We start from the raw sequence: 27,053 nt of genomic DNA on the forward strand, positions 1-27,053 counted from the left end.
TAAAAGCGATCTTTCTAAAAAGAATTGTCATCGTTATAACGATTTTTTACGAATATAAAAAAAAAGAAAAGATGTCGAGAGTTATAGAAAGAAAAAAGAACGTAAAAATAAAAAGGAAATATTAAAAAGGAGAAAGAAACAGAAAAAATTATTTTTCCATTTTATATCTCATCGTTTCTTAAAAAATCTAATATAAATATATATATATATATATGTATATATATATATTAGATAACTCTATTATAATATAATCTAATATATATAAAATATAATATAATATACACATACACACACACATATATATATATATATATTAAATAAATCTAATATATATATTAAATGAATCTATTATAATATAATCTAATATATATAAAATAAATATATATATCTAAATATATATATATATACATGTGTGTATGTGTATGTTTATATTCGAGAAAGAGTCGTGCAAACGTCCATTTGGAGCTTTCCTTTTCACTTTTTTCTTTGCTCAAATCCAAGCGATCTCTTCTTGGCACTTTACTCGGCTCATCGTCGTTCCAGATAGCTTTCAAGATAGCTTTCAAGATAACGTACCTCTTCGAAGGATAAGCTTCGAACAAGAGAAGACAGACAACGACGCGACGTTGAGGAATGACGAGGCTGGTCTCGCGGAATTTTTTAATTTCAGAAAAAGACGAACCAAATGTGGAGCTTCTTCAAAAATGAATTTTTCAACTGATGTGAATCCAGCTGTTTTCTTTCTTTCTCTTTTTCTTACTCTTTCTCTTTCTCTCTTTCTTGTCTCTTTTTTTTCTCTCTTTCTTCTCGTCTACAGACGAGACGTGTCAACGCTATCGAAGGAAAAAAGAAGAGAAGAACGTGAAACATCTCTTATTTCGTATGTACTATTTTCTTCTCTCGTTTTCCACGTGAATATTGCTCGAATTTATCGGTACCCGTTCGAAAAGAAAGAATCTTAAAATTACATAGACAATGCAAGCAGACGAAGCGTAGAAATTCCACGAATATGAAATTTTCCATTGTACGATAGAAAATATAGTGATATATTCGTATAACTCACAGATTTATCCAAGTGAAAAGAATTATTTTATTGAACGTGCATCATAAGCATTGAACCATATATGGCTATGATTATTTTTACATATTTAAGAAAATGCAAAGGAATCTGCAATGTATATTAACTTTTTAATATTTCTACGATTAAATAATAGAACGAAAAATTGAGAAAATTATTATGGAAAACTTATTTTCGATCGATCACAATATATGATTCATCTATTACGAAGTAAAAACAGATAAAATACAGTATACAGACATAAAAATGATAACAGAATAAAAAAAAGAAAAAATATATATACATACAAAGATGCTCTACCTATTATTATTTAATTTTGCAAAAATCGACGTTCTGATGAATAATTTAAAAGGTTTTCTTTAATTCTTAAATACACGTGAATGAAAATATTAATATTTAATATCCAATGTGAAAATTATGATAATGTAATTTCTTTTATTTCTTATCCTCTTTAATATTTGCTTAATAACCGGTATAATATTTTTTCCTGATATTTTCTCATATAAATCATGCATTGAAGGTTTAATGGAGTCTCTCGGAATCTTGGTGAGTTATCTCGTATGTAAGAAAGAGAGAGAGAATCTCTTCTTCTCTATCGTTCTTTCGATTTTCCCATCTCGAGTAAGAAATCGTCGTGCTTTTCTCTTTTTCTCGCTTATCAAGAAGGCCGATAGAATCGATGGATCATCTTGATCGTCTTTCTCCCCTTTTTTTTCCCTTTTCCTTTTCCCTTTTCCTTTCCTTCTTTTTTATCCAATCCCTACGAACAGACTCACTTGTTTCCCTTTACTACTATCCACAGCATTTGCTGACTTTTCGGACTATATCGCCTGAAAGTTCGATTAATCGAACTCGATTTAACGTTTACCACACGAACCCTACTATATTTTCTTCCATAGTAATACAAATAATCACGTCGATATTTTCCGATAACGTTCGTGCTACGTAAACTACGTTAATTCGTCTGGAACGTATTATAAAGGGACAACATTTCAATTCTTTTTTTCCCGCTCGAGAATATTTTCAACAAAAATATTGCATTATTTCTTTTTCCTCTATTCATCCCTCTTCCTTTCTTTTCTTTTCTTTTTAAAAATTTCAACGTCATTTTTTAACTCGGTAAAAAAAAAAAAAAAAAAAAGGAAAACGAACGTTTTAATTCTTTATCTCTGTCTTATTTTACCTTTCTCGAACGAAAGAAAAAGCTCTTCAATTTTTAATATTCCATTACATGTTTCGATACAAAGACAGCGAGACTAACGAGTAATAATGTCTTCTTTCTTTTTCTTTCTCTCTCTTTCTTTCTTTTTCTTTCCTTCTTTCTCTCTATCCTTCTTTCTCGTCGAATTACACTTACAAAGAAGAAAGAGAAAAAAAGAGATATATTTATAAAGGTAGCTAAATAAAAGCACGAAAAAATACCTAGTATAATTGGCGAGTAATAGAACGGTGAATCAACTCGTTTTATCATTTCTTCAAGTCCATTCATTTCTTTTCTCAATCTACGTACGTATTATTTCTTATAGTTATAAAGTACATTAAATTGAAAATGAAATGACAATACACTGGGAAATAAGAAAAATAGAATATGTACACTTTCAAAGATAGATATTTCATTACTTCTGAGATGTAGATATTTATCGTTTAGTTTTATTTATATATATATTCAACCATCTATCTTATCTACTTCTCTCTCACTCTCTCTCTCTCTCTCTCTCTCTCTCTCTCTCTCTCTCTCTCTCTGTCTCTGTCTCTCTGTCTGTCTCTTTCTCTTTCTTTACGATTTTAATATTTTCTCTCATACGTGAATCGTTCTAGAAGATAAAAAAGACATAAAGGGAAAGTGTTCTTTGGATAAATTGCCCATTAAAAATAAAACTGTCGCAAGTTCGCTTAACGTCGAAATCGTAGGGACACGATGAAAAAGGTATAAAGTTGAAGTATGTACTTCATCAGAAAAGAAAGAGAGAAAAAGAAATAGGAAATAGAGAGAGAGAGAGAGAGAGAGAAAGAGAGACGAACTTGCAGCTTTGAGAATCTTATATCGAAACGCAAAAGCATTATCGTTCTTCCAAGCATTGCCATCGTCGCAAAATTAGAACGAAATGACGTAATAAAATATCACGAAGGTTTCCTTCTTTATTGTATCTCCATGAAATTGGCTGGACGATCTGTGCCCACCGTGAACGTCATTAACCAACACGAGATAAAAAGAAATAACAAGAGAGAAAGAGAGAGAAAAGAGGAGGAGAGAGAGAGAGAGTGAGATAGAAAGAGATAAAGATAGAGAGTACGCCGTTTTCCGAGCGAAATTACAGCTCGTATTTTCGCGTTAGATCTCGATTACAGAACTTCTTTCCTTCCTTTTCCTCCTTCTCTTTCTCTCTTTTTCTCTTATACACGCACACAACACACATATAAAACGCTACTCCTAATTTCTTATTATTTTATCATTCTACACTTTTATTCTTTTTCTTTCTCTCTTTCTTTCTTTCTTTCTTTCTTTCTTTCTTTCTTTCTTTCTTTCTCTCCAACAATTTTTTATCTCAACTGAAATCTTATCCAATTGCCCAGTACTACTTAGTATTTATCTTCTCCTTAAACAAGACTTTGTAAAAGATGACAAAAAAAAGATAAAGCAATGGAAGATAAAGACAAACGGTCCACCGTTATAACAGAGAAATTGTCTTGGCTATGAGAATTTCGTATTTTGTTGAATATATACGCGTATACGCGTGTAGACATTTTGAAATTTTTCTTTCGTAAAGAATGTACGAGAAATAGGAACAATGTACCGTTTCTTTTCTGTTCTCGCTAAAGGGAGCAAAAAGCAATCTCTCTTTTTCGTCTACCTCTACCATTGTTTTTCTCGACTTTCGCGAAAATGAGATTAAAGTGTACTTCTTACCGATAATGTCTAAGCTAGTTCGATGTTTCCTACAATAGATCGAAAGCTTTAAGGGCAATGAGAGAACACAATGCTGTGTTTTAACATTTTAACGTTGTAATTAAAAGTAAATTGAAAAAGACCATCGATATATATATATATATATATATATATATATAGAATATATAGTGTGTTCTCTCGCCTTTAATGTCGAGAACTTGTCACTCGATATCCTAACTGGCTTAGGATGAAAATTAATTTCCGGGTTGTCCGCGTTGGACGAGTAATTCGACAAGATAGATCGTCGATCATAGAATCCAAGTACTAAGATTGAGAAATCCTCTACGATGCTTTTGCAAAATAGTCATTGCCAGAGATCTTAAATGGGGTCGTTGGAAGTCCGGAAATAATAATCGTTGGCAAGGATGAACGGAAATTATTATGTTAGAAAATGTGTTCATTAGATAATTCTATATTAGAAGAAATTATTTCATCGTTGAAATTATTTCATCAATCTATCAATCTATTAATCTTAAAAAAACGTTCTTTACAAATTTTTCAAAATTGAATTTTAATAAAAGTATGGGATATAAACTCGACGAGCTAGATATCTCGTTGTATGTAAAACCACGTATAAAAAGATCAAAAAAAAAAAAAAAAAAGAAAAAAGAAAGAAAAAGAACAAGGGGAAGAAGAAAAAATTAAAAATTTATATCTACTGACAATTTTAAAAGAAGATATCGAAAATATTCATAGACAATATTGATCGACGTCCATTTCGTTCGAAGGTGTACGAAACATTGACCTTTATAATACTACGTTGTAGATACTCATAGTTCGTTTACATACGTCCTTGTTTACACGAAACTCCCGGCTTTATTCAATAACATTGTTTACGATATCGTTCTGATCAAAAATAATATTTCCTCCTCTCTCGTATTGTACGTTTGAAAAATAGAAAAAAAAAAAAGAAAAATGATAAAAGTAAATGAAAGATTTAAAAGTTATTTTTTACTTCGTTAAATATGGAAAAAGGAATAAATGTTTAACGAATACATTTCCATTAAGATCGTAACGTGAAGAGAGATGAAATATAAACCTTACTATTTTTTCGTCATCAAGATTTGTAATTAAACGAGTAATAGAAAGACAAAGAGAGAGAGGGAGAGAGAGAGAGAGAATAAGAAAGAAAAGAATTATAAATAGAAAAAAAAGAACATTATCTTAATTAGTAATTTTAATTCGTGCTTATTAATTAATGTTACGATTTCATGGATATGTTCTCAGCTGACGTTAATACTGGCGGCTTTCCGAAGCAAACTGACGAGATGGATCGGCTTTGTGAGAAATGAAGGATTCAAGGAAGGAGGATAAAATAACAGTCTCTCTCCTTCCAATCTCTATCTATATATCTCTCTGTCTTTCTTTTTCTTTTGCCTCCCACCATCCCAATTTTCTTCATTTTTCTTCTTAATCCAGCTCAGACCTTCTCAAGGACGAATCATCCTGCGGCACGTTACGAACTTTCTGTAGTGTGTCTCTTTTCTATCCAATCTCTTCTTCCTTCAAGAATTCTTTTCGACTCTATGAGAATCTTCCGAATAATATTTTCTTATCTCTCTCTATCTTTTCTTCTCTTTCTCTTTTCGATTTTTATCCCTTCACATGTCATTCGGCTAAAAATGTCAATGAACTTGACGATAAGATTTGATATCTGATTAGTAAATGTTCTAGATTGTTGCAGAGACGTTCTAAAACCTTTTTTTTTTTTTTTTTTTTGAATCGAATAACGTTTTTTTATAAACTAAATTGTTTAAGGAATAAAAAGAAAACGGGTGTGAAGCATTTTAAATACGTGAACGAATTAAACAAGTGAGTCGATAAAAACTTTGTAATTGGATTAAAAGAATAAAAAAAAAAAAGATTAAAGAAAAGGAATATTCAATCGAAAAAAAATATCTAACAATTTTTATTATCGTGAATAATAATAATCAAAGTACGATTCATTTGAAGTATTATCCAACGACCATTATCGGTCAAGCAAACAGGTTTGAAGTTTCTTAACACGTGATTCAAAGTCCCTTGTTACTGCAGTTCGTAGCAAGTTAACGTAGAAATAGCACCACATCGTTAACATCAAAGGGGAAAGTGTATATGAACGTTGGTCACGCAAGGTGGTATAACAAGAATCAAAGGAAATCTAAGTTGAATCTGGAAAAGATTTATGTTGATCGTCCTATTTATCGCTAATTGGATACAATTAAATTCTGTTTACTCGACATGAGATGTTACGATTTTGAAAAATATGCATAAGAAAATCAACATAATTCTGAGACCGTAATAACACGAATAAACCAATCTTACACTATTTTAAATATTGAATATAATTAACATTTAATTTTCATTGATTGATTTAGTCTTGCTTAATGATAACCTGTGATATAAATTATTGATATGCATAGATTATTATTTAAAAGAAAAAAAGAAAAAAAAACAATCTGTCATAATGTAAATTCTATCGTCGATATACCACGTGATTTAAAATGCATAACTATTGTTTATCTTGACAATTTGTTCTCAAATAATATTCAACAAGAATAAAGATAAATAAAGATGAAGATGAAGAAGTAATATGAATAAGGAGTAATAAGAATGAAGAGAAAGAGAGAGTAAGAGAGAGTATAATTTCAAGATCTAAAGTTTCTCACAAGAGGAAATAAGTGAGATAGAAGAGAAGAACACACGATAGAAAGATAAATATTTCTTCCTTTTTCCTCTCGAAGACTCGCTTGATATCCTCTTCCTCACTTTCATTCGTTCTTCCTTGACAGTCTTGCCCTTCCTCTCTCTCTCTCTCTCTCTCTCTCTCTCTTTCTCTCTTTCTCTCTCCTTCTCCTTTTCTCTCAATATCCAAGTTTTATTCGCGACACGAATTTCAATATCGCGAAGAGGCTGAGAAGAGGACTCGGAGTGAGTGGTGGGAGGAAGACAAGGGTCGTGTTAGTCGAGCATGAAGAACTCTAGGGAAACGTTAAAGTGTTTTTCGAGCCCTTCGTCCAGTGGTTCTTCTTCTTCTTCTTTTCCATCTTCTTCTGCTTCTTCTTCTTCTTTCTTTTCTTTTTCTTTTTCTTCTTGTTCGAACGAAAAGACAAAGAAGTCATTGCTAGATCCGTACTTAACGAATACTTCTCAAATCTTTAACTCGACATTTTATTTTTATTATTCTTATTCCTTCTCTGGTTCTTCCTTCGACTTCATTAGATTTTCTATCTTCCTATCTTCTTCTTCTTCTTTTTTTGTACGTTTAACGCTGTTACGGTTGAATAAGTACCTCGTAGGTACTGAGAAGCTAATATATTTTTTTTCTTCGTTTATGAAATATAAAAGAAAGAGAGAGATAATAATAATGATTGAAATCTTCTAGATAAAAGCTTTTTTTTTTTGTTGTTTTAAGTATCAGGTTACTATTACAGCTCGAAGAAACTGTGAGATTATTAAAAAGTAAGCTTTCATTTTCTACAAGGGGTAGTAGTCATTTTCTTAATAAAAGGACAGCTATTTCAAATTATAGCTATACTGTATATATATATATGTATATGTATATTCGTATATATGTATGTATGTATGTATGTATGTGTGTATGTATGTATGTATGTGTAGATAAATATATGCATAGAGACGAGTTCCTTAAAGCTGCCTTCTTTAAATATCAACTTTCCTATTTTTACACGAAATACTCTTTGATAAATGAAACGCAGTTACAAGATGTTTTTCGTCTTGTCGTTTACATTTCTTTTGCTAATTTATGTAATACTATATACGTACTCGTAGAAATAAAATATTGACATATTTTTAAAAACTTGTAAAAATAATTTTCAATGTGCATCAATCATAAAGAAAGATTATTATCAAAAATATTCTTCAATTTTGTTGATACTCGATAATGAAACTTTCTTTCTTATATTTTCTTACAATTAATTATTCAAAATATTATTCAAATTCCTTTAATCAATTTTATTGAAGAAAAGACATGAGTATCAAGGAGATAAACTTGAGAGATCAATCTCAAAGCAACTCCATAATCCTCTGGATCATTAACACCTCAACAGAGAACAGAACATATTTGTCGATGATCTAAGCAATGCGTATATGAGTTAGACATTAAGTTGCGGTCTAGAGTGATTGCTTAACGTCTCTAGATTACAATTGTGTTATGTCTATGATCGAATTTCACGATCATATCAAGATAATCTCTGAGATTCGAGTACATACGTGTTTCTCTGTGTGTATGTATGTTTCAGATCGACGGAGAATCTACGAAACACGGAATGCTATCCCATAGGACATTCCCGTAAGCCAGAAACCCGAGTGATACAGCCTTGTCTATGAAATACAGTCGAGTAAATCCCCTACATATTCCCTAGTAGAGAATCTTGAATTTACATCGTTGTAAATTCCGATATAAGGTAATTAAACTTCATTATTATAGTTTGAAATTTTTTTTTTTTTTTTTTTAGTACTACCATGAAATTTCTTTATCATTAATCTTTGAATTCGATTCGAAAGATTTAAATCGAAAATTAGGATCATCGTTCGTTATCATTTCTCTGGAACAAGAGGAAACGAGGATGTGTAGCTTATCGGCGGATCAAGTTGTTCGTACCAATTACCTTCGTGCCTAATTAGTGGTCGATGCGCGATCGCTTGCAAATTGCATTCGTATGTGGTAATTCGATGGTCGCTCGATTATGACACCGATCATTTACAATTAATAAATGATTTATTCCGAATCAATGTTTCTCCTTTCGATGTTAATTCGCACAGTAATTTTATTTTATGCCGTTTAAAAAAATTTTCTTCCCTTCTTTTACGCTACGTACGATCTTCGTTGATCTTTCTTTCTTTCTTTCTTTCTTTCTTTCTTTTTTTTTTCTTTTTTTTTTTTACTTCATACGTTTGAACGTTTGATCCATTCAAAAATCGAACAAAGTACAAAGGAGTACTTTCGTCTTCTCGACAAAATCGAATCCTTCGATTTCGAACTTCAGTTTTCTCTGTTCGATCTTTTCCACACGCATTTAAATTCCCGAAAGGTTTCGCATCTACCTATCGATATTCTAAGTCTCCTAGCAAGTTGAAAATTTAATGGATGTATCGAAAATGGGAGTCATGTTTCGAGTCTTCTTCCATCCAATGTCTATTCCTTCCGTTTCCTCGCGTACGACGATAAATTTTTGTTTCTTATCTTTCGTCTATGAAGAGAGCAACGTGAACTAGTAACCTTCGCTTTTGAATAGTATATTATAGAGAATGTACGAACAATATTTTATCTAAACTATTCAACAGTATATACTTTTCTTCTTTTGGAATTTTTCCTTCGTCGAGAACAACCATGAAATTAAGAAAGAAATCTTTCTCATGCTCACGCTTTGACGTTATATGTTTATCCAACGAATTAAGTTCTTCCAAAGAATTTCTTGATTACGTTTACTGATATTCTCTTGAATATTTTTTCGAATATTTAGAATTCCCTCAAGATGTATTATTATATTAGAAAAATTCTTATATAAATAGTTCCTTTTTACACATCTGTGATTAATAATACTAATTTTGTTCGATACAAATTATAGATTTACAAAAGATATTCGTCTTTATTTTCATAATTAATTATAATATATCGGTTAGATTAATTTACAGATTAACGATATCCGATAAAACGTTGAGATGAATGAAATTTAACGAAATATCAAATTAATTATAGCGTTGTCCAAAGGAATATTATCTTTCATTCATCAGACGACACGAATTCCAAAATTTTACGTCGATCTTCGCTTAGATACAACTAAAATTTATTACTCCCTTTCTATATGTCATATCTACGTGTTCATGTATGTAGGTATATCTGGGAATGTCAAAACTTTTTCCAGCGCCTGGGACATATCGATAAATATGTATATCTGGACATTGGCTACTCCGTTTTGAAAAATTATAGTCTGTGTCATATTCGTAAATGCGAAAAGAACACATGTCTGTTCCTATGAGTTGAGATTTTTAGTATTTTTTTTGTTTGCTTACTGTATACATAAACATATAAACATATTTTTATATGTAACATAAAAACCTATAAAAATCCTTCTGCACGAACACACACATATATATATATATATATATATATATATATATATATAATAAATAGAATGAATTATGTCAGATAATCTTTGTTTGTTTTAAAAATTTTTCTAGATAAAAAAGAAATGAATGCACATAATTTTACTACCTGTTTTTTTTTACACAATAAAATGCACTTGAAGTCAACTCTCTACTACATTTACAATATAATGCAAATAACACAGATTCGTTCCTTTCTAAACAAAGCGATTATAATGCGCATCGTTGATTCGTATGTCGCTACAAGAGCTTCGCTAAAGCTTGAGTGAAGTGACCATAAACATAAGCTCGATTGTATACAATGAATCAAAATTGGACGGTAGCATTGGAAGTCAAACGTCATAAATACGGATTGTAAATCCGAACAATGCGGTTCTCCACAAATATATGTGCGTGTGTATTAGTGTAAATCAACGAAGAATGGAGACAGAATAATGAAAACCACAGAGTTTGTGTGCACATACATTTATACATACGCGTATATCTATATATCGAGAATACATATCTATATACCTAAGATTAATTATAAATTATTAAATGAATAAGAAATGCAAAAGAAACAAACGGATTAGCTAATTTAATTTCGTTTAAAATATCCCTTTATTTTTCTTTTCTTTCTTTCTTTAGCTTTTTCATAAATATCGTAAAACCGAGTTTGCAATTTTATTTTTACTAGGGAAACAAAGAAATTCTTTACTAGTTTCTATAAAAAGTTACAAAGCATTTTCATTGTTATAAAGTAACTCCATTTTCCATTCGTTTATCGATAGAATCTTTATTATACTTTCGAGATAAATTTATATACATATCTTCATTTTTATACACGTTTTTAATAACGTCCGAAACAATAAAAAATATCGTGAATTAAAAAAATATCGAGAAAGAAAAAACAAATATAGAAAGATTCGATTGAATAATCATTTAATAATCAATATTTTATTCGATATTTCAACGAACAGGAAACAAATTAATGATCTCGTTCTCACGATTTTAATGTTTTTCAACATACAAATTTGTTTTATATACTTTCTATTTACGATATTCTCGAATAGTATTGTTACAATGAGCTTTTCATATTTATTACTACAACTTGTTACGAGTACCTCGTCGATCGATATTGTTAATGAAAACGCAATATTTATCGCAGTCGTTAACAACCGAGTCATTGTTTATCGTTCCATTTATATTCGGTCTTTTTAACGATACGAAACATTTCGAGTTTGCGAAAACGTGACAGTCGTCATATTGCCAATTCGTTTAATCGAATCAACTTTTAAAATGAACGTTATCTACCCCTCATAGGCCCGAGTTACAAATTTCTCCCGACGAGAGTTTACACATGTAATACAATAAATTTCAATCGTTTGTCGTTTCCGAGTCCATTTCATTCCGCGACTAGTATTTTTATCAACGATTAATGGAGTCATATATTCTCGTAAACTTCATATGTTCTATTTTAACAACGAAATTGTCTATATAATTCTATTCGTTTTTTTTTTTTCTTTTGTATAAACGTACATATACATATATTATTTTGGAGTTCTCAAATTAACACGACCAATCAATGCTCTCTTCACAATACACTCTTACAACGTTTCGAAATTCTCCGATAGTTTTTCTCTCTCTTTTTTCTTTTTCTTCTTTAAACAACAACAATCAGCTGATATCCAATATAAATCTTTTTTTTTTTTTTATTTCATTTAACATATTCGTACTATTTCAGAAAATTGTATTGTAACGCAATCATTCGAGTGGTGTTATCGGTTCGTTGATATAACGTAGAAATGACTTGCTAGCGTTGCACGAAAAGCATAGGGGGAAATCGAGATTGAGTGGAAAAACGAAAGAGAGAGAAAGAGAGAGAGAGAGAGAGAGAGAGAGAGAGAGAGAGAGAGAGAGAGAGAGAGAGCTAGATATATATATATATATATATATATATATATAGATAGATAGATAGAAGCAAAGTAGGTTTCCTCGTAGAAGCTAAACGGGAGCAAACACGTACTTGAGAAATGGAACATCAAACATTCTATCTCTCGCATGATCCACCAAAAATACGAAGCAAATTTTCTATTATACGTTCCTAAAAGAAAAAGGAAATTCTTACTGAATGATAGAAAACATTGAGTACCTTTTATAAACCAACTAAAGCGAGTTAAACGAAGAAAACCTTCTCCTATCAGCACTTTTCTTTTTTTACATATGTACATAAGTATACATACTTGTTCTCTCTTTCTCTCTAATCTCCCTTTTTACTATTTGTTTCTATTTCTATTTCTATTCTCTCTCCCTCTATCTATCTCTCTTTCTTTCTCTCTATCTTAGAAGTTATAAAGTACCAAGTCTTCGCGAGTTTCGAGAAGTTCGAAGAATACTTTGAGATAAAAATTATCTCGATTTCGAAGCCTCCTTTTCGCATACTATCCATAATTTTTTTCTTTCTCGCTTTATATCTATATTTATCTTCCTCTTATTCTTTATATACATATATATATATATATATATATATATATATATATATATGTATGTATGTATACGTCGATCTTTTTCTTTTGAAGAAAAGAAACTGGTCCACCAAGTACGACTTCTTTATACGCGATTTCTCTCGCTAAAACGAAAAGTTTTCACGGTTTTTAGCGGAGTAGAATAGGAAGTCCGTTTCTTCAGTCTCTCTCTCTCTCTCTCTCTCTCTCTCTCTCTCTCTCTCTCTCTCTCTCTCTCTCTCTCTTTCACTTTTTTCCTTTTTTTCTTATTGAAAAGACGCGCATATATTCAAAATGGTCCTCGCGAAACGAGGTTTCCATTGGTCGTTTCGCAAATTTCCCTCGAGTTAGTTGTCGTCGTTGTACTCGTGCTAGTACGAATTTCCTTCTACTTTCCTCCTCTTTTCTCATCCTCTATCGAGATTTGTTGCTCTCACTGCAACTACTGCTGCTGCACATCCGAACGAAAAGTTCTGCTTAAACTCGCGTTAGTGCGATCAGAAAGGCCTCCGATAAAGTTTCGTTCACGAGTTCGTCTCATCTTCGAAGTCGTGTTACTAAAGGTATTCCTGGAAACCTACTTCTTTGTTTTTCTTTACTATCTAACATCTATTCTCTAATGTCCCTAAATGTCCTTCTAACTCGACCATGTTTTTACTTCTCTTTCTCTATGATTGATATTTTTAAGCGACGAATAAGATATTGTTACATAAAACTTTATACATAAAATACGTATTTACATATACATATATTTTATATTAATGTTTCGATAGACGAGTAATAATTATACTTATTTACGTTGATGAAAGTTTATATAAACGATATTTACGATAATTAATAGCAATACATGAGAGACAGAAATATCGTTGAACTTGTATAAAATTCATTACAATTAATTAATTGTATTCGATATTAAAATGTGGGATAGAAACAATTCCGTGCTAATAGTTAATTAATAATTAATATTTCCTCTCTCTCTCTCTTCTTTTTCTTTCGAAGATTAAAATAAAATAAAAATATTAAACTAACCTTCTAGAGCGATACATCCGCTTTCACGATTCAAGACAAACTGATCTTCTAAACGTACAAACTATAAATTATATAGAAGAGACGTGTGTAATTATCTACTTATCTCCTTCTCCCTCTCTCTCCCTCTCTCTTTCTCTCTCTCTCTCTCTCTCTCTCTCTCTCTCTCTCTCTCTCTCTCTCTCTCTCTCTCTTTCTCTCACAATATGTTTATATTTGTACGTACGTTATGTATTTATAAGATACGTGTGTTATTTATTTAGAAGGTTAGAAGGTTATTGAACAATTTGATCAATACAAATTTAACTACGCACAAATCTACGTAAATCTATTACAAACGTATTACAATGTTTCTTCGTAATTTATCTCTTTCATTTACGTGTATGTTAAACAATATAGTACGTTTTAATATTTTCTATTGAACGTTTTAATGACGATAGAAACTTCATTTGCGTGTTTTAAAAAGTTTCAAGCACGATTGTTATCAATCGGTAAATTCATTACAATTCATTCGAAATGTGGATATTGCAAGAGTTTCAACTGCAATCAAAACACGCTGATACCACGAATGATCCATTAAAGAGTATTTGTTCATCAGTACGTCATTGAAACAGTCTATAATTAGCTATTGATCCCGTGAAATTATTCGAATAGGATCAACACTCGTAAAAGAATTAAACAACATTAAAAATCGTAGAGAAGTCGTAAGAGAGAAAGAAAAAGAGAGAGAGAGAGAGAGAATCCGGTGAAAATATTAAAATAGAAACAATCAAACAACAAAGACTTTTTCGTAGAAATTTTCTTACTCCATTGGACATTTCAGAAATGTTTGTCCTACCTTGTTGAAAAGCTATACTACCTAAGTACATGGACACGAAAAGCCGACTTTGAGAAAATGTTGGATTTATCCGTACGTAAGACACATATGTATCTATGTAAGAGCATAGAAAAGGAAAAGGAAAGATAAAGATTGAGAAAAGAGACGAAAGAGGCTTTTATTTTTTCTTTTTTTCTTCTTCTTCTTCTTTTTTGCGTCCTTACCGAAGAAGAATATGGAAAAGAAGAAGAAGAAGAAGAAGAAGGGGAAAGAAATCGTATGAGAAATGCGATGCATCACAGCGTGTTCTTTCCAAGTCGCGAGAAGATTCCACGGATATGTGATGGATGTTTGTAATATCAACCACATTCGTAGAAAGAGAGACATACGAGTTTCGTGCAAGCCGGAATTCACGCACAAAGGTAGAAATGTCTCATATTCATTTTAACACTCGTCGTTTTGCTTGGACTGACTTTCCCTGCTTTTATCACGATGGACTACGTATGAAAGAGAGAATCTAGATATCCGACTCTTTGTGAAATGGCCCTTTGTACGACCTACAAAATGTTAAAAAAGTAAAAAACAAAAGAAAAGAAAAGAAGGAGAGAGAGAGAGAGAGAAAAAAAAAGAAGATACACACGCATACGCGTAAAAAAAAAAGTAGTAAAGAATTTAATTAAAATATAAAATATTTCAATAGAGTTTCGTGAATGAAATTTCGAATTCATTACATCTACCTGTATACAATTGTCTACACACGTACAAGCTATAATATTTTTTTTCCAAATCTCTAGAAAAATTCTTTCTTAAGAAAAAGAATTTTTCTATTGTCCTCGTTCGAAATTTATTCGCGATTTAATAGATACGAGATGAACGATATTAAACTGACATATCTTATCTCTGGAAACTCGTGTCTTTATTAGAAAATAACGATCGTACAGCATTATCTCGTAAGATATATTCATCTATGTAATAATTAACTTTAGCTCTTTTATCGATAGAAATAAGTAGGATTTGTCTTATAGTACAGGTAGTTCACACTTACGAATAATTCCAAGTACGTAGGATATACCTCAAAAGGTCAAAACTGAACTTTGAAACGTGCCAAATTCTACTTTTCACCGATAGCTCAGTACTCGGCTAAACTGCAGCGTTACGATAGCCAATACCTGGTCCCGACAAAGCAGCTTTTACGCTAACGGATGATATACGGCTTTCGAGAGATCGATACCGTGCGTCCTCGCGTTCTCTCTTTTTTTATATAGTCTGTAGGAATGTATACGCTCGAACGAGTTGGTAAAAGAGTTAGGAGCGAAAGAGATAGAGAAAGAGAAAAAAGGAAAGAGAGAGAGAGAGAGAGAGAGAGAGAGAGAGAAGGAGAGAATAGTTCGGACTAGTGCTCTCTAGTATTATTAAGAACTACTGCCTGAAGCTACATCGATGAGAAAAGAATAGCTTCCTGTGTAATATTCGGATTCGAGTTTAAACGTTTTTCTTTCGTCTATTTGCCTATCTATCTATCTATCTATCTATCGATCTATCTATCTCTTTTTCTCACTCTCTTTCTTTTCCCTTTCATTTATATTATTTGAATATAAAGCCTCTGTACGTAATTATAGTTTCTTTATTTTTAAATGATTTCTGAAAAAAAAATTTCGCTTAAACTCGATAATGCTTGTCTCATGATTAAAATCCTTCATATCGAAAATCTTTATGGAATCTTTTTGCGATAGAAATTATGAAAACACATCCTCTTCGTTTTCTTCTTTGTCTTTCGATTAGTATTATTAATCTATATCGTTTTTTGAACTCTGCGGCACCCATAACGAATTTTATTTGACTATAATCCGTGGAGCATGAACTCGGCATCATCTGTCGAGAGTAATTTAAAGTTCCGTTCGATGGAAGAAGTAAATTAAAGGGAAAAGTTTTCTAATTAATCGAATAATGGTCGGATGGTAGAAGAGGTGGGAAGGAACGAGTAGATGAAAAAATTCTATGACCGTTCGCAAAAGGAAACGGAATGCAAAATGAAATAATAAGATTCGATGATATCGAACAATAATTTAATTTTAACAAATAATTATTTGTAATTTTCAATTTGATAATGTAAGATTTCTCAATGCCCTTCCCCCCCCCCCCCCCCCCCCTCTCTCTCTCTCTCTCTCTCTCTCTCTCTCTCTCTCTCTCTCTCTCTCTTTTCATCTTCATGATAAAAAAATCGAAGAAAATGAAAACAATCACGAAAGATATTACATCAATTAGTGACACGTACCGTTCACAACGTAACTAACTAAATGTTCTCAGGAGGCGCGTTAACGAAATTCCAACGAGTTCTTGGATACTTGTCAGAGCATGGTTAACTTGTACACAAGGATAGGATAAAGCATTCGAGCGAACTAGGAACTCGACTCAACGGGCTGTCGGCCGAGTTGCTAGTTACACGTTTGCCAGCACTCACCCTCGAGACCATTTCTCATTTTGTCCTGAACGAATGGAAAAGGAAGCTAGTGTGTTGTTCCTACTATGTATGTGTATATATATATATATATATATATAAATGTGTGTACGTATAATAATATATGTGTGGTCGTATATATACAATTCACACACGTATTGTATACCTGCATACATATATCTCTATACATATGATATACGTACGTACAAAAATGAAAGATAAAGGAAAGAAAGAAGAAAACATTCGTGATATTCTGGATAAAAGGAAGAAACGAGAAAGTTTTCTCAACGATAACTCATCTCCCACGATTTATTTACCTATACTATCTCACTTTCACTCTTCTTCTCTTTCTCTCTCTTTCTTCATCTTAATAAAATACAATTGAAGTGAAAAAAGAAGAAAAGGAAAAAAGAAGAAGAGTAGAATTTCATTTCCAACTCTACGCATGAAATATATTGCTGAATGATACTATTAGAAAAAGTGAAGGTAACGAGAGATTTCATCGTTCGTTTATGACAGCTATCGAAAAAAGAACCTATTGTTCATCGATCGTTTCCTCTCTCTCTCTCTCTCTCTCTCTCTCTCTCTCTCTCTCTCTCTCTCTCTCTCTCTCTCTTAAATTTCACGGAAAGTGAATTTAACCTAGTCCATTCGGAATTGGATTCTCTCACAAACGAAGTTTAAAATTCCCGCTGAAAGTGGCGAAACGTTGCGACACGACTGTTCCGTTCGGCCGACTTTGACGACCATAAATGCTAGATCGCTGTTTGGAAGGGCACGAAAGTGGAACTGTGCTACTTGTCTCAGCAAGCTGTATCTATTTAGGACTACTAGGGAACTTCTCTTTCCCTCTCTCTCTCTCGACAGTTTGCTTCCTAAGTGCTCGAAGTGGAAAGATCGATGAACGAGGGAACTCGATTACATCAGGGAATTTCGAAACAGAATTCGGCACTGGGTCAAGATAGTTCTCATCTTTTTTTTCCTCTACTTTCTTCAATTTTTGAAATATCGATAACAAACCAATTTCACTATAGAATCGATTCCCTTTTTCATCTTTCGTATTACGTCTGACAATAACGTTTTTGATATTATTTTCATGTCCTTTATCTATAAGGAATTTAATAACAATGATAGAACGTTTCGTTGATATCGATCAAATGTTGATTAAAAAGTACATACGTTTATGATAGATCGAAAGTTTCCAGACGATTTTAAAAATCAATGAAATGCTCTTCTTCGAAATCTTTTAGATTAAATTCTCTCTTCAGATTGTAAAACTACGAACTTAGAAACTTATTTTTGAAATCTGATAAAATGTAATCTAAAAATTTGTCGAAATAGAGTAATTGATTGTTAAAATCGTTTAGGATCTTTCGATTTCTAAATTTACATTTTCTTAAATAAAAGAATAACTTACAATTAGAAAAATAATTTTCCATCTAAAAAGAATGAAAACTGAGATACAATTCTTATCTATTTCGACATGACTGTATCCGTTAAAAACTCTCGACTTAGTTCCGTCAAAATTAAACAATTAACAACGTTCATTCGAACTTCTCTCTTCGTAACTTTCTCTATCCACTATCTAGCGGGAGTGTTGAAACTCGATCTTTCTGAAACTTTTCAGGATACCTAGCTAAACAAATTACGATTCTTCCGCAAGAGTTTTCTCTTCGTTGAAAAGACAGTCATAGTTTCGAATGAGAAAAGTAAAGACGAATGAACGATTCACTCGTTTCGATCAGACTCGAATCGAAACGATTTGTCAAGAGTGAAATAAGATGAAGATGGTATAATGATAAGATTACACGCTTAATACACAAACGCACACACGCGCGCACAGAGATTATTATATGAAAATCAAGATTTCTGGCAGTGTCAGGAAATAAGAAGAAGGAAGGACAAATTCAGCGAATCGTTTAATCGTCTTCTGTTTCATTTCGGAATTTCTTTCAGAAATAGAGAAAGAGAAAGAAAGAAGCTATGAAAGAAAAAGAGAAAGAGAGACGGAGAGAGAGAGAGAGAGAGAGAGAGAGAGAGAGAGAGAGAGAGAGAGAGAGCGGTACGACGAGAAGTTAAACGTACCCACTTTCACGCTCGAATTAACATACTCGTTTGTTTTCCCGAGCGTACTCTTTTAAACCCTTTAGAGGGCAGGAAGAGGGCCACGTAAAGAGGCTGCCGTTGCAGACGGCAGACTGCAGGTGCCACTTGCTTCCGAGCACCGACTGGAATAATCTTCACGAATCAGTTCCTCTCTTTCTCTCTCTCTCTCTCTCTCTCTCTCTCTCTCTCTCTCTCTTCTCTCTAGCTCTCTCTCTTAGGAACCCCTTTCAGCAGTGCTTCTTCTTCAGATTATTCATAACGCTTTCTAGTCGACGTTCTTCCAGGACTATCAGGAGTTTCTCGCGTGCAAAAAAATAACGTTGATACCACTTAAAGTATCTCTATTTGAAAATGATACGATACGCATTTTTCCAAGCGTTTTTTCTTTTTATAAAATTGACAAGATTACTTTCAGAGAGAAATTGAGTTAGCGAATTGCAAGGATTTGAAGGCGTTTATGACTCGTTTTATAAATCAATTTAAGAAGGATTTGATTGAGAATTAAAAAGAGAGAGAGAGAGAGAGAGAGAGATTGAAACGTTATAATGATACGCTCGTATTCGTACGATATTATACAATTTTGAAGAAAATTACATAGATTTTTTGTTAAAATGCTTAAAGCGTCTCATTATCTTCGTATTTTCTCGTTGTAATTTTGTTTGGGATCGTTTTGGTAAAACCAGGAAATTTTTACTTCCTAATGCATTTTTAATGATCGTTCTAATGTATTGTAATTAATTTGAGGTTGATTCTAATTCGTTCCTGCTGATCTCGCCGAATATCCTCAAAAATAGTTATATAATTATCCATTTAATTACTTTATCATATTTGTTAATAACAGTATAGAGACTATTTGTAAAGAAAAATGTGTTTGTGAAGGAACACGAATACGTTGCTCGTTTCACGCACGAACACACGACGTTCTTATTTTCGATTGTCCTTTTATTACCTAAGGGAAAGCTTATCGAGAATCTGTTGGCGGTTGTAAAATTGTAAGGAAAGGATTGCGTGCGTAAACTCCAAGAGATTTTCTTTTCCATGAGATTTTATCAAAGTCACGTTTTGCGATAAGAAGGAAGATGATATCAAATTTATCGATATTTAGATCTACATTTATTTTCTTCGAGTGAAATGTTTTCAATTTGTACCGAATCGTCCTTTTTTAACATCCTTTTTCTTTCTTTTTTTCTTTGGAACAAAGAAAATAAAGGATTAATAATAAAGAGAAGGTAAGTATGCGAAAGGATCGTCGTAATAAATTTCCTAGCTAATTCTCCCAAAGGATCAGGTCGATTAATTCGAATGTACATTATTTCCCAAGTATAGATGGTTGAGGGGAGGGGAGGAGAGGGGTTTAAAAGACGGATGAGAGAGGAAGAGAGAGAGAGAGAGAGAGAGAGGAAACGTAGAAGCTTTTCACGAAGTTTCGTTCTACGCTCTTGGGATTTCAATCAGGCTAATTGAGGAAGGAAAAGGAAGAGTAGGCGATAGCCAATGGATAACCAGCCTCCTTTGATCAATCGGAAACCACCTATTGGCTTGTGGAACGTGAGGTAAGATTTTGCGGTATTCGGAGAAACCCTGGAAAGGAGCGTTAGTGCTATCTATAGTTTTCGATAGTTCGATGGCTACGAAGTTTAAAAATTCGCAGTCGCGTTTAAAAATTCTTTGACTTTATTCGAAATGTTATAAGTAACAAATCTTTCGTCTTCAATGACAGAGCTTACGAGTCAATATCTGTCTCTCGATCTCTACTCATTAAAATCACAGTTTATTCTTCGAAACAGAAAAGTTCTTCTTCGGCGAACTAAAATCCGATTTACCGGTATAAATATGTAAATGGTTTGATCTACCTATGAACAACGACGGAGTATCATCGTCTTCGATGATAAGAGGATTAAAAATAGTTAGAATGGATTTAGAGAGATAAAGTAGCATGTAAAAACTTATGATATGCATATGTGTATACATTTATACTATATAACAAATGTATTTGGTTTTATCGCAGAGATACGATATTTCTATTGATGGAGGTCTCGTTTTATCGAAATTATTAACGATATCCGACCTAAAAAAAAATTATATATATATATATATATATATATATATATATATATATATACATACACATATAAAGTTGAGGTGAAAGGAACATTGTAACGAGGTTCTTGGATACATTGGGTTGATATATGTATATATCGCGAAAATTTACGTCATACTGCAACTTCTATAAATAGATTATATACATTAACAACGTTAAATGAATTTCTCCGATATCGTCCAACGAGAGAAATCGTAATTCGAGTTCGACGTGAAATTCGATAGTAATGTTGTTTCGTCTCGCGTTCGCTAGATATTACAGCGAAAATGCGAAACGTTGAAATCACGTAGGAGTTCATGAAAAAAAAGATTCGATTAGGACTTTCAAAGAGTTCGAAAAGCTCGATCAGTTCAATCGATCGCAAAGAAAATAGATAAGGGAATCAATTTTATGTCGCAGCACAACGTTAACTCTTATCAAAACTCCTACCAGCTAGAACTATCATATCTTTTGTCAACCCGACAGAAAGAATCGCATACACACGATTTCTCGATTCGTCGAGCGTATCGAATGACTTGCGTATCGAAAAAGACGATTCCCTGTGCGACGTTCGTCTTCAGAGAGAAATGTGAGTACCTCCCTCCTCTTACCTTTCCCTCTTTTCCCTTCTTTCCCTTATATTTCTTCACCTATTCACTATTGTTCCCTTGTGAGATCTATGCTCTTTCTCTCTCTCTCTCTCTCTCTCTCTCTCTCTCTCTCTCTCTCTCTCTCTCTCTCTCTCTCTCTCCCTCTTTTGCTTTTAGCTTATTTATTTTCCTTTTTCCCCGTTTCATACTTTCTCATATATACTCTTACGCTTACTTTACATTTCATTTTATCACACGCTTTTCTAATTAATTTTATTAATTTTGTTACTTATAGAATCCTATATCGTAATCGTTGCAATACTTTTTGTTTCTGTTTTCTTCTTTTTTTTTTTTTTGTTAAGTTTATATCCTTTATTTGTCTCTAGAGATAAACTCTTTATACGAGTGGTCTCGAAATATTAAGAATTTATGTACTATAGTTCTACTATGTTTCTAAACGCGATACTACTTTTGTTTGTTTACTTTTTTACTTTTTACAATACACTTTACAATCATCACAAAACAATAAAATTGTTTTCCTTTCCCTCTTCCAGTTATTTCGCTTTTCTTACTCTTCCGAGAACGTCGGAATCGACAAATCGGAAGCATCGCCGTCGGCACTAGCAGCTTCTTATCTTCTGTGGCATTGTGAACTAACACCGACCTTGTTCGTACGTTTCACGAACGGGAAAACTTTCCTTTCTGTCATACGACTAAGCGCGACCTGGCTTCCGTCCGTTTCCTTTCACGGAAAATAAGGGATGACTTTATTTCCGTATCTACCATCTACATCATATCATTGCTATCACTATCATACCGATCTATATCGTTTCTACAGTTTTCATGCAAACTTTCTATGACTTTCTATTCTATGAGCGAAAAGACATTTGTAAGGATTCGTAGTATTCGAAGTCAGAATTTATAGAGCATTTCATATCTCTTAACCGAATTGAAAACATTCCTGTTCGAAAAATATTTGTTTAATTTTCTAACAAACGCAAATGTTAAACTCTTTTATATTTTAGAATAAAATTGGAATGTGTGTTATTACGTGAAGTTACGTTAGATTTTTCATACGACACTTATTAACTCATCATACTTGAATCGATATTCCTGCTCGTTTAATTTCTTTTATAAATTTGATCTGATGATAAAATTGCGAAAGAATTCATTTTTTTTTTTTTCTTTATATTAAAAGTTATTAAGAATTATACTCATGGTCCTTCAAATGTTATCATGAGAAATCCTTAAAAAGCGAAATATTTGAAATCTGCGAAATTTGAAGGATCACTCAGCGATTCCACTCTTATAACTTAATATTTTCTGTTCTTTTTTTTTATTTTTTATTTTCGAAAGGAAATATAAAGGTACTTTGAAGATTTCACGAAGGGTTAGATGTGTTCTTGAGAAAAATCATGAATTATTATACGAAAAAGACCGCACGAATGGGTCCTACCGAATCTGAGACTGAATTATTCAAATCCTGTAGTTGCTCTCTTTACAGTTGAAGGGCATTCGCGATAAGTCACTGTCACTGTCGTAGATCTTTATGAATAATGTAACGTAGGAGAGAATTTTCTCAACGAGCAGATAGCGCGAAACCGACGAGAATGAAAGGGAGAAGAACGGATATATTTCTTTAAACGTTTCTAACCGTAGCTTCTTACAAACACATTGTATACAAGTACACAGACACACTTATTTGTATCCATATATATATATACATATTTCGAAGAGATGAGAGAAAAATACAAAGACATATATATTTCGTATTCATATACCAACATGCAAAATCGTTGATCTTTATCCTATGTGTAAAATGTGAAATAAGTAGGTATCATAAATGTTCGATATCATCTAAAAAACGAACATCAAGAAATTGCTGATCAGCTGTTTCATAAACTAAAAAAACTAACACGTGTCGACAGTTATATTTATAATTAAATGAAAATATCCAAAATCTTATGATTAAAATATCACAATTTTCAACAGATATTACATGATATTATCCAACGCAATAAGTATCTATTGTAATCATGATTTAAAGAACTTTTTATATTAATAATTGCACAAGTTGATGCACATGCAAATATGGATATGTTTATCCCTAACTGGTAGACAATGTGTATTTTAATATTGTTTTCTTTTTCTATTTATATTATCAATTTTCTTTTAGAATTTTATCGAATCAAACGTAACACGATAATTCGGTCAATGTGTAATCCGATACAATCAATGTAATAACGATCCCAATAGTCACGTAAGATCACTGTGGACAAGGCGTTGAGTCAGACGTTTAATTTGAAACGGTGCGTTCGTACCACATACCAGCCAACATCGATCGCGTTTCCCATCAGATGTTTGCTTTTCCGTTAATTTGATCGACGTTCAACTTCCTGCCTGTCTTGAAATTACATCCGGCGACGAGAGAAAGAGAAAAAGAGAGAAGAGAATCGGTAAATATACGTTAACCTTAATAATATGATATATTTTCTTCTTTCCTTAAATATACTTAATGATATCTATAAATGTATAATACAATTTTAGAAATTTTTCGGATCAGCGAACTTTTTTCTTATAATACGAACAAAATTTCCAATGGTCATTTTTTACTGCTCGCTATGTTCGATTTCTAACAAGTTTACACAACACGGATTACATTGTTTTATCGTGATACGTGAATTGAAAAAAAAAAAAAAGTTGAATATACATAAAAATCCAGAATCAAAATGTAAAACGATTTAGCCTCGGGGAAGAAGGGAAAAAAAAGAAGAACCAATAGACTACCACTTTGTTTTTCAAAACGATAACTAATGCATTGCAGGAAAATAGAAATTTGAAATTCTCGTCTCTCGTCACGAATATATTCGATCTACGAAACGCGATCTGTGCCTCATTTGATGAAAATATGTGGGAAGGGGTTAATGAAACGGGAATTGTAGCTTTGACGAATCGCCTGATCACTTTCAAGAATATCCATTTTCAAATTGGAAAATCGAAAATCATTGGTTCTTGTGTGTACGTGTCTGTAAGAACTTCGAATTCGCTTAATAATGCTTACGAGAGAAATAAAGAGAGAAGTAAAAAGATAGAGAAAGTATCACTCTTTCTTTTATTTCTTCAATTAAACATTTCACAAAATATTATATTATAATAGATCATCGCGTTCGAGATATTAAAGCATTTACGTTCGAATTTCACTCTCAATGCTATCGAAATCGAATTGATATCGGTGATATATTAAAAATTGCATGATTTTTGCATCTTTTTATAAATCACAAATTCGTATATTCGTGTGAAAAAGGGAAAGAAAATACAAAAGAAAAACGAGACGAGTGATTTAAATGTCACTGATATTTCTTTTTCCTTGTTAAAAAATTCGATCGATCGATCGAAAGATAAAGAGTAAGTACAGATCAATGGTCGATGGTACGTGCTCTTTTTTAGAAAGGAAAGTGAGTGGATGGTGAAGGTAAAAAAGAAAGGAAGAACTATAATGCTACGTGAAGGCTTAGAAATACATAAAACTCACCGATATTCCGAGCCTTCACTAAGTTGTCTAACGGTAATGGGGAATTCGCTCGGACCGTGAGCTTTTAAAAGCTCTTGCAATCGCACCAGTCCTTCGTTGTTCTCGTATATGATGGTAAAGCTTTTCCAACCCCATGCCTTCACAAGGTCAACGTACGCCTGAAACATCAAAAAACGATTGAAGTGATCGTATCGAATGTTCGGTCGATTTAAGAAAAAAAGAAAAAAAAAATTTTAGCTAATCCTAACATTCGTTGTAGAAAGTATTCATTATATACATTCGTTATACGACATTCGTATCGAAAATAAAAAAAGAAAGAAAGAAATCAATTAATGAACAAATAAACAAACAAGAAGCAAAATAAATCAATTTTAATCGTAACATTAGATAGAAAATATTTAATATATTTTTAATATCGATCTAAAAAAAATATATATATATATCGATCCTCAGTAATTATTTCCAATTCTTTTTTTTCTATCTAAACAAACAAAAATCTAAACAAACCAACAGAAAATAAAACAAACAAATTTTAATAAATATTTAATATATTCTTAATATCGATCTAAAAGAAAAAATGTATATATATATATATATATATATATATATATATATATATATATATCAATCGTCAGTAATTATTTCCAATTCTTTTTTGTCTATCTAAACAAACAAAAATCTAAACAAACAAATTTTAATCGTAACATTAGATAGAAAACATTTAATATATTCTTAATATCGATCTAAAAGAAAAAAAAAATTAATATATATATATATATATACCAATTATGAATAATTATTTCCAATTCTTTTTTATTTTCTATCTATCTCCTTTCTATCTTTCCTTTTTTAATATATTGATTTATCTCGATTATGTAAGTATCCGATCTCTTTCACATCCATTTAGAGAAGAGAATTCATTAAAAATAAAAGTCTCAAGTTTCCCGGTATTGTATTCTTAGAACGTTTCGATAAGCGCCAGGCAGGATTTCAAGAATATAATAGGAACCTTTTAACTGGCCACGCCACTCGAATTGAAGACTTAATTCGAGAAACGAAACGTTCCTCGTTTCTTGCTCGTGCAATCGATACGACTAAAAAGAGAAAGAGAGAAAGAGAAAGATAAAACGAAAGAAAGAATGAGAGAGAGAAGTTCGTGGCCGTAGAAGGATACGCCTTCGCGCTAACTCGTATTTCCAAGCCGCTTTTCCGATAATCCGAACTTCCTGAAAGCGCAGGCTGTATATTTTCCAGGGAGTAACTTTTGCAGTACCTACCCTTCGTTGGGCAAGCACCTTCGTGCATTCACCCCCTTTCCTCAAGCCCTTTCATTCCTCTCTTCGAAGGTTATACTCTTTTCCTCGAGTTTCCTCCGTATTACCGTACCCGCAATGCCGTCTCAACGTGTTCCATTTTGTCGCTTTTTCAAGAATATAAGGATCGACCGAGTTCCTCAGAAAGGACGAAGAAAAATTTGCAAAAAACTCAATGGTGGACCCTTTCGATCGACGAAGGGATAAGTTCTTATTGAAAGTTGTTTAACTTGTCCAACTTGTTCTCTTTCTCTCTCTCTCTCTCTCTCTCTCTCTCTCTCTCTCTCTCTCTCTATCTATCTCTTTCTCTTTCTACAAACAGTTTATATTTATTTATTTGTTTGTTAACTCGTTTGAAAGTTTAAATAAGACTTCTTTCATAGAAAAGGCATTTTATTCGTTAGAATAAACATTGTTTCAGTTCATAAACCGAATAGAACTTTTAATTAAGTATATTGAATTCTACGAGTTAAAAATACACGTACTTGTTTTTATTACGCGTATAAACTTTTTAA

At 32.2% G+C, this 27,053-nt stretch overlaps 1 protein-coding gene across 8 annotated transcripts in view; it reads right to left on the bottom strand.

The window, feature by feature from the left end:
* The window catches only part of LOC122634340 (glutamate receptor ionotropic, kainate 2), a 216,425-nt gene that overhangs the window by 39,940 nt on the left and 149,432 nt on the right, over nucleotides 1-27,053 (bottom strand). For all 8 annotated transcript variants that reach the window (XR_006328365.1, XM_043823187.1, XM_043823190.1 and 5 more), the window contains exon 5: nucleotides 25,226-25,383. Coding sequence is in view for 7 of the 8 variants with exons in the window: in XM_043823187.1 (XP_043679122.1) it covers nucleotides 25,226-25,383 (158 nt within the window). In the remaining variant the exon portion in view is untranslated. The remainder of the gene's footprint in view (nucleotides 1-25,225; nucleotides 25,384-27,053) is intronic.

Source organism: Vespula pensylvanica, chromosome 14 (genome assembly GCF_014466175.1).
Source record: "Vespula pensylvanica isolate Volc-1 chromosome 14, ASM1446617v1, whole genome shotgun sequence".
Lineage (NCBI taxonomy): Eukaryota > Metazoa > Arthropoda > Insecta > Hymenoptera > Vespidae > Vespula > Vespula pensylvanica.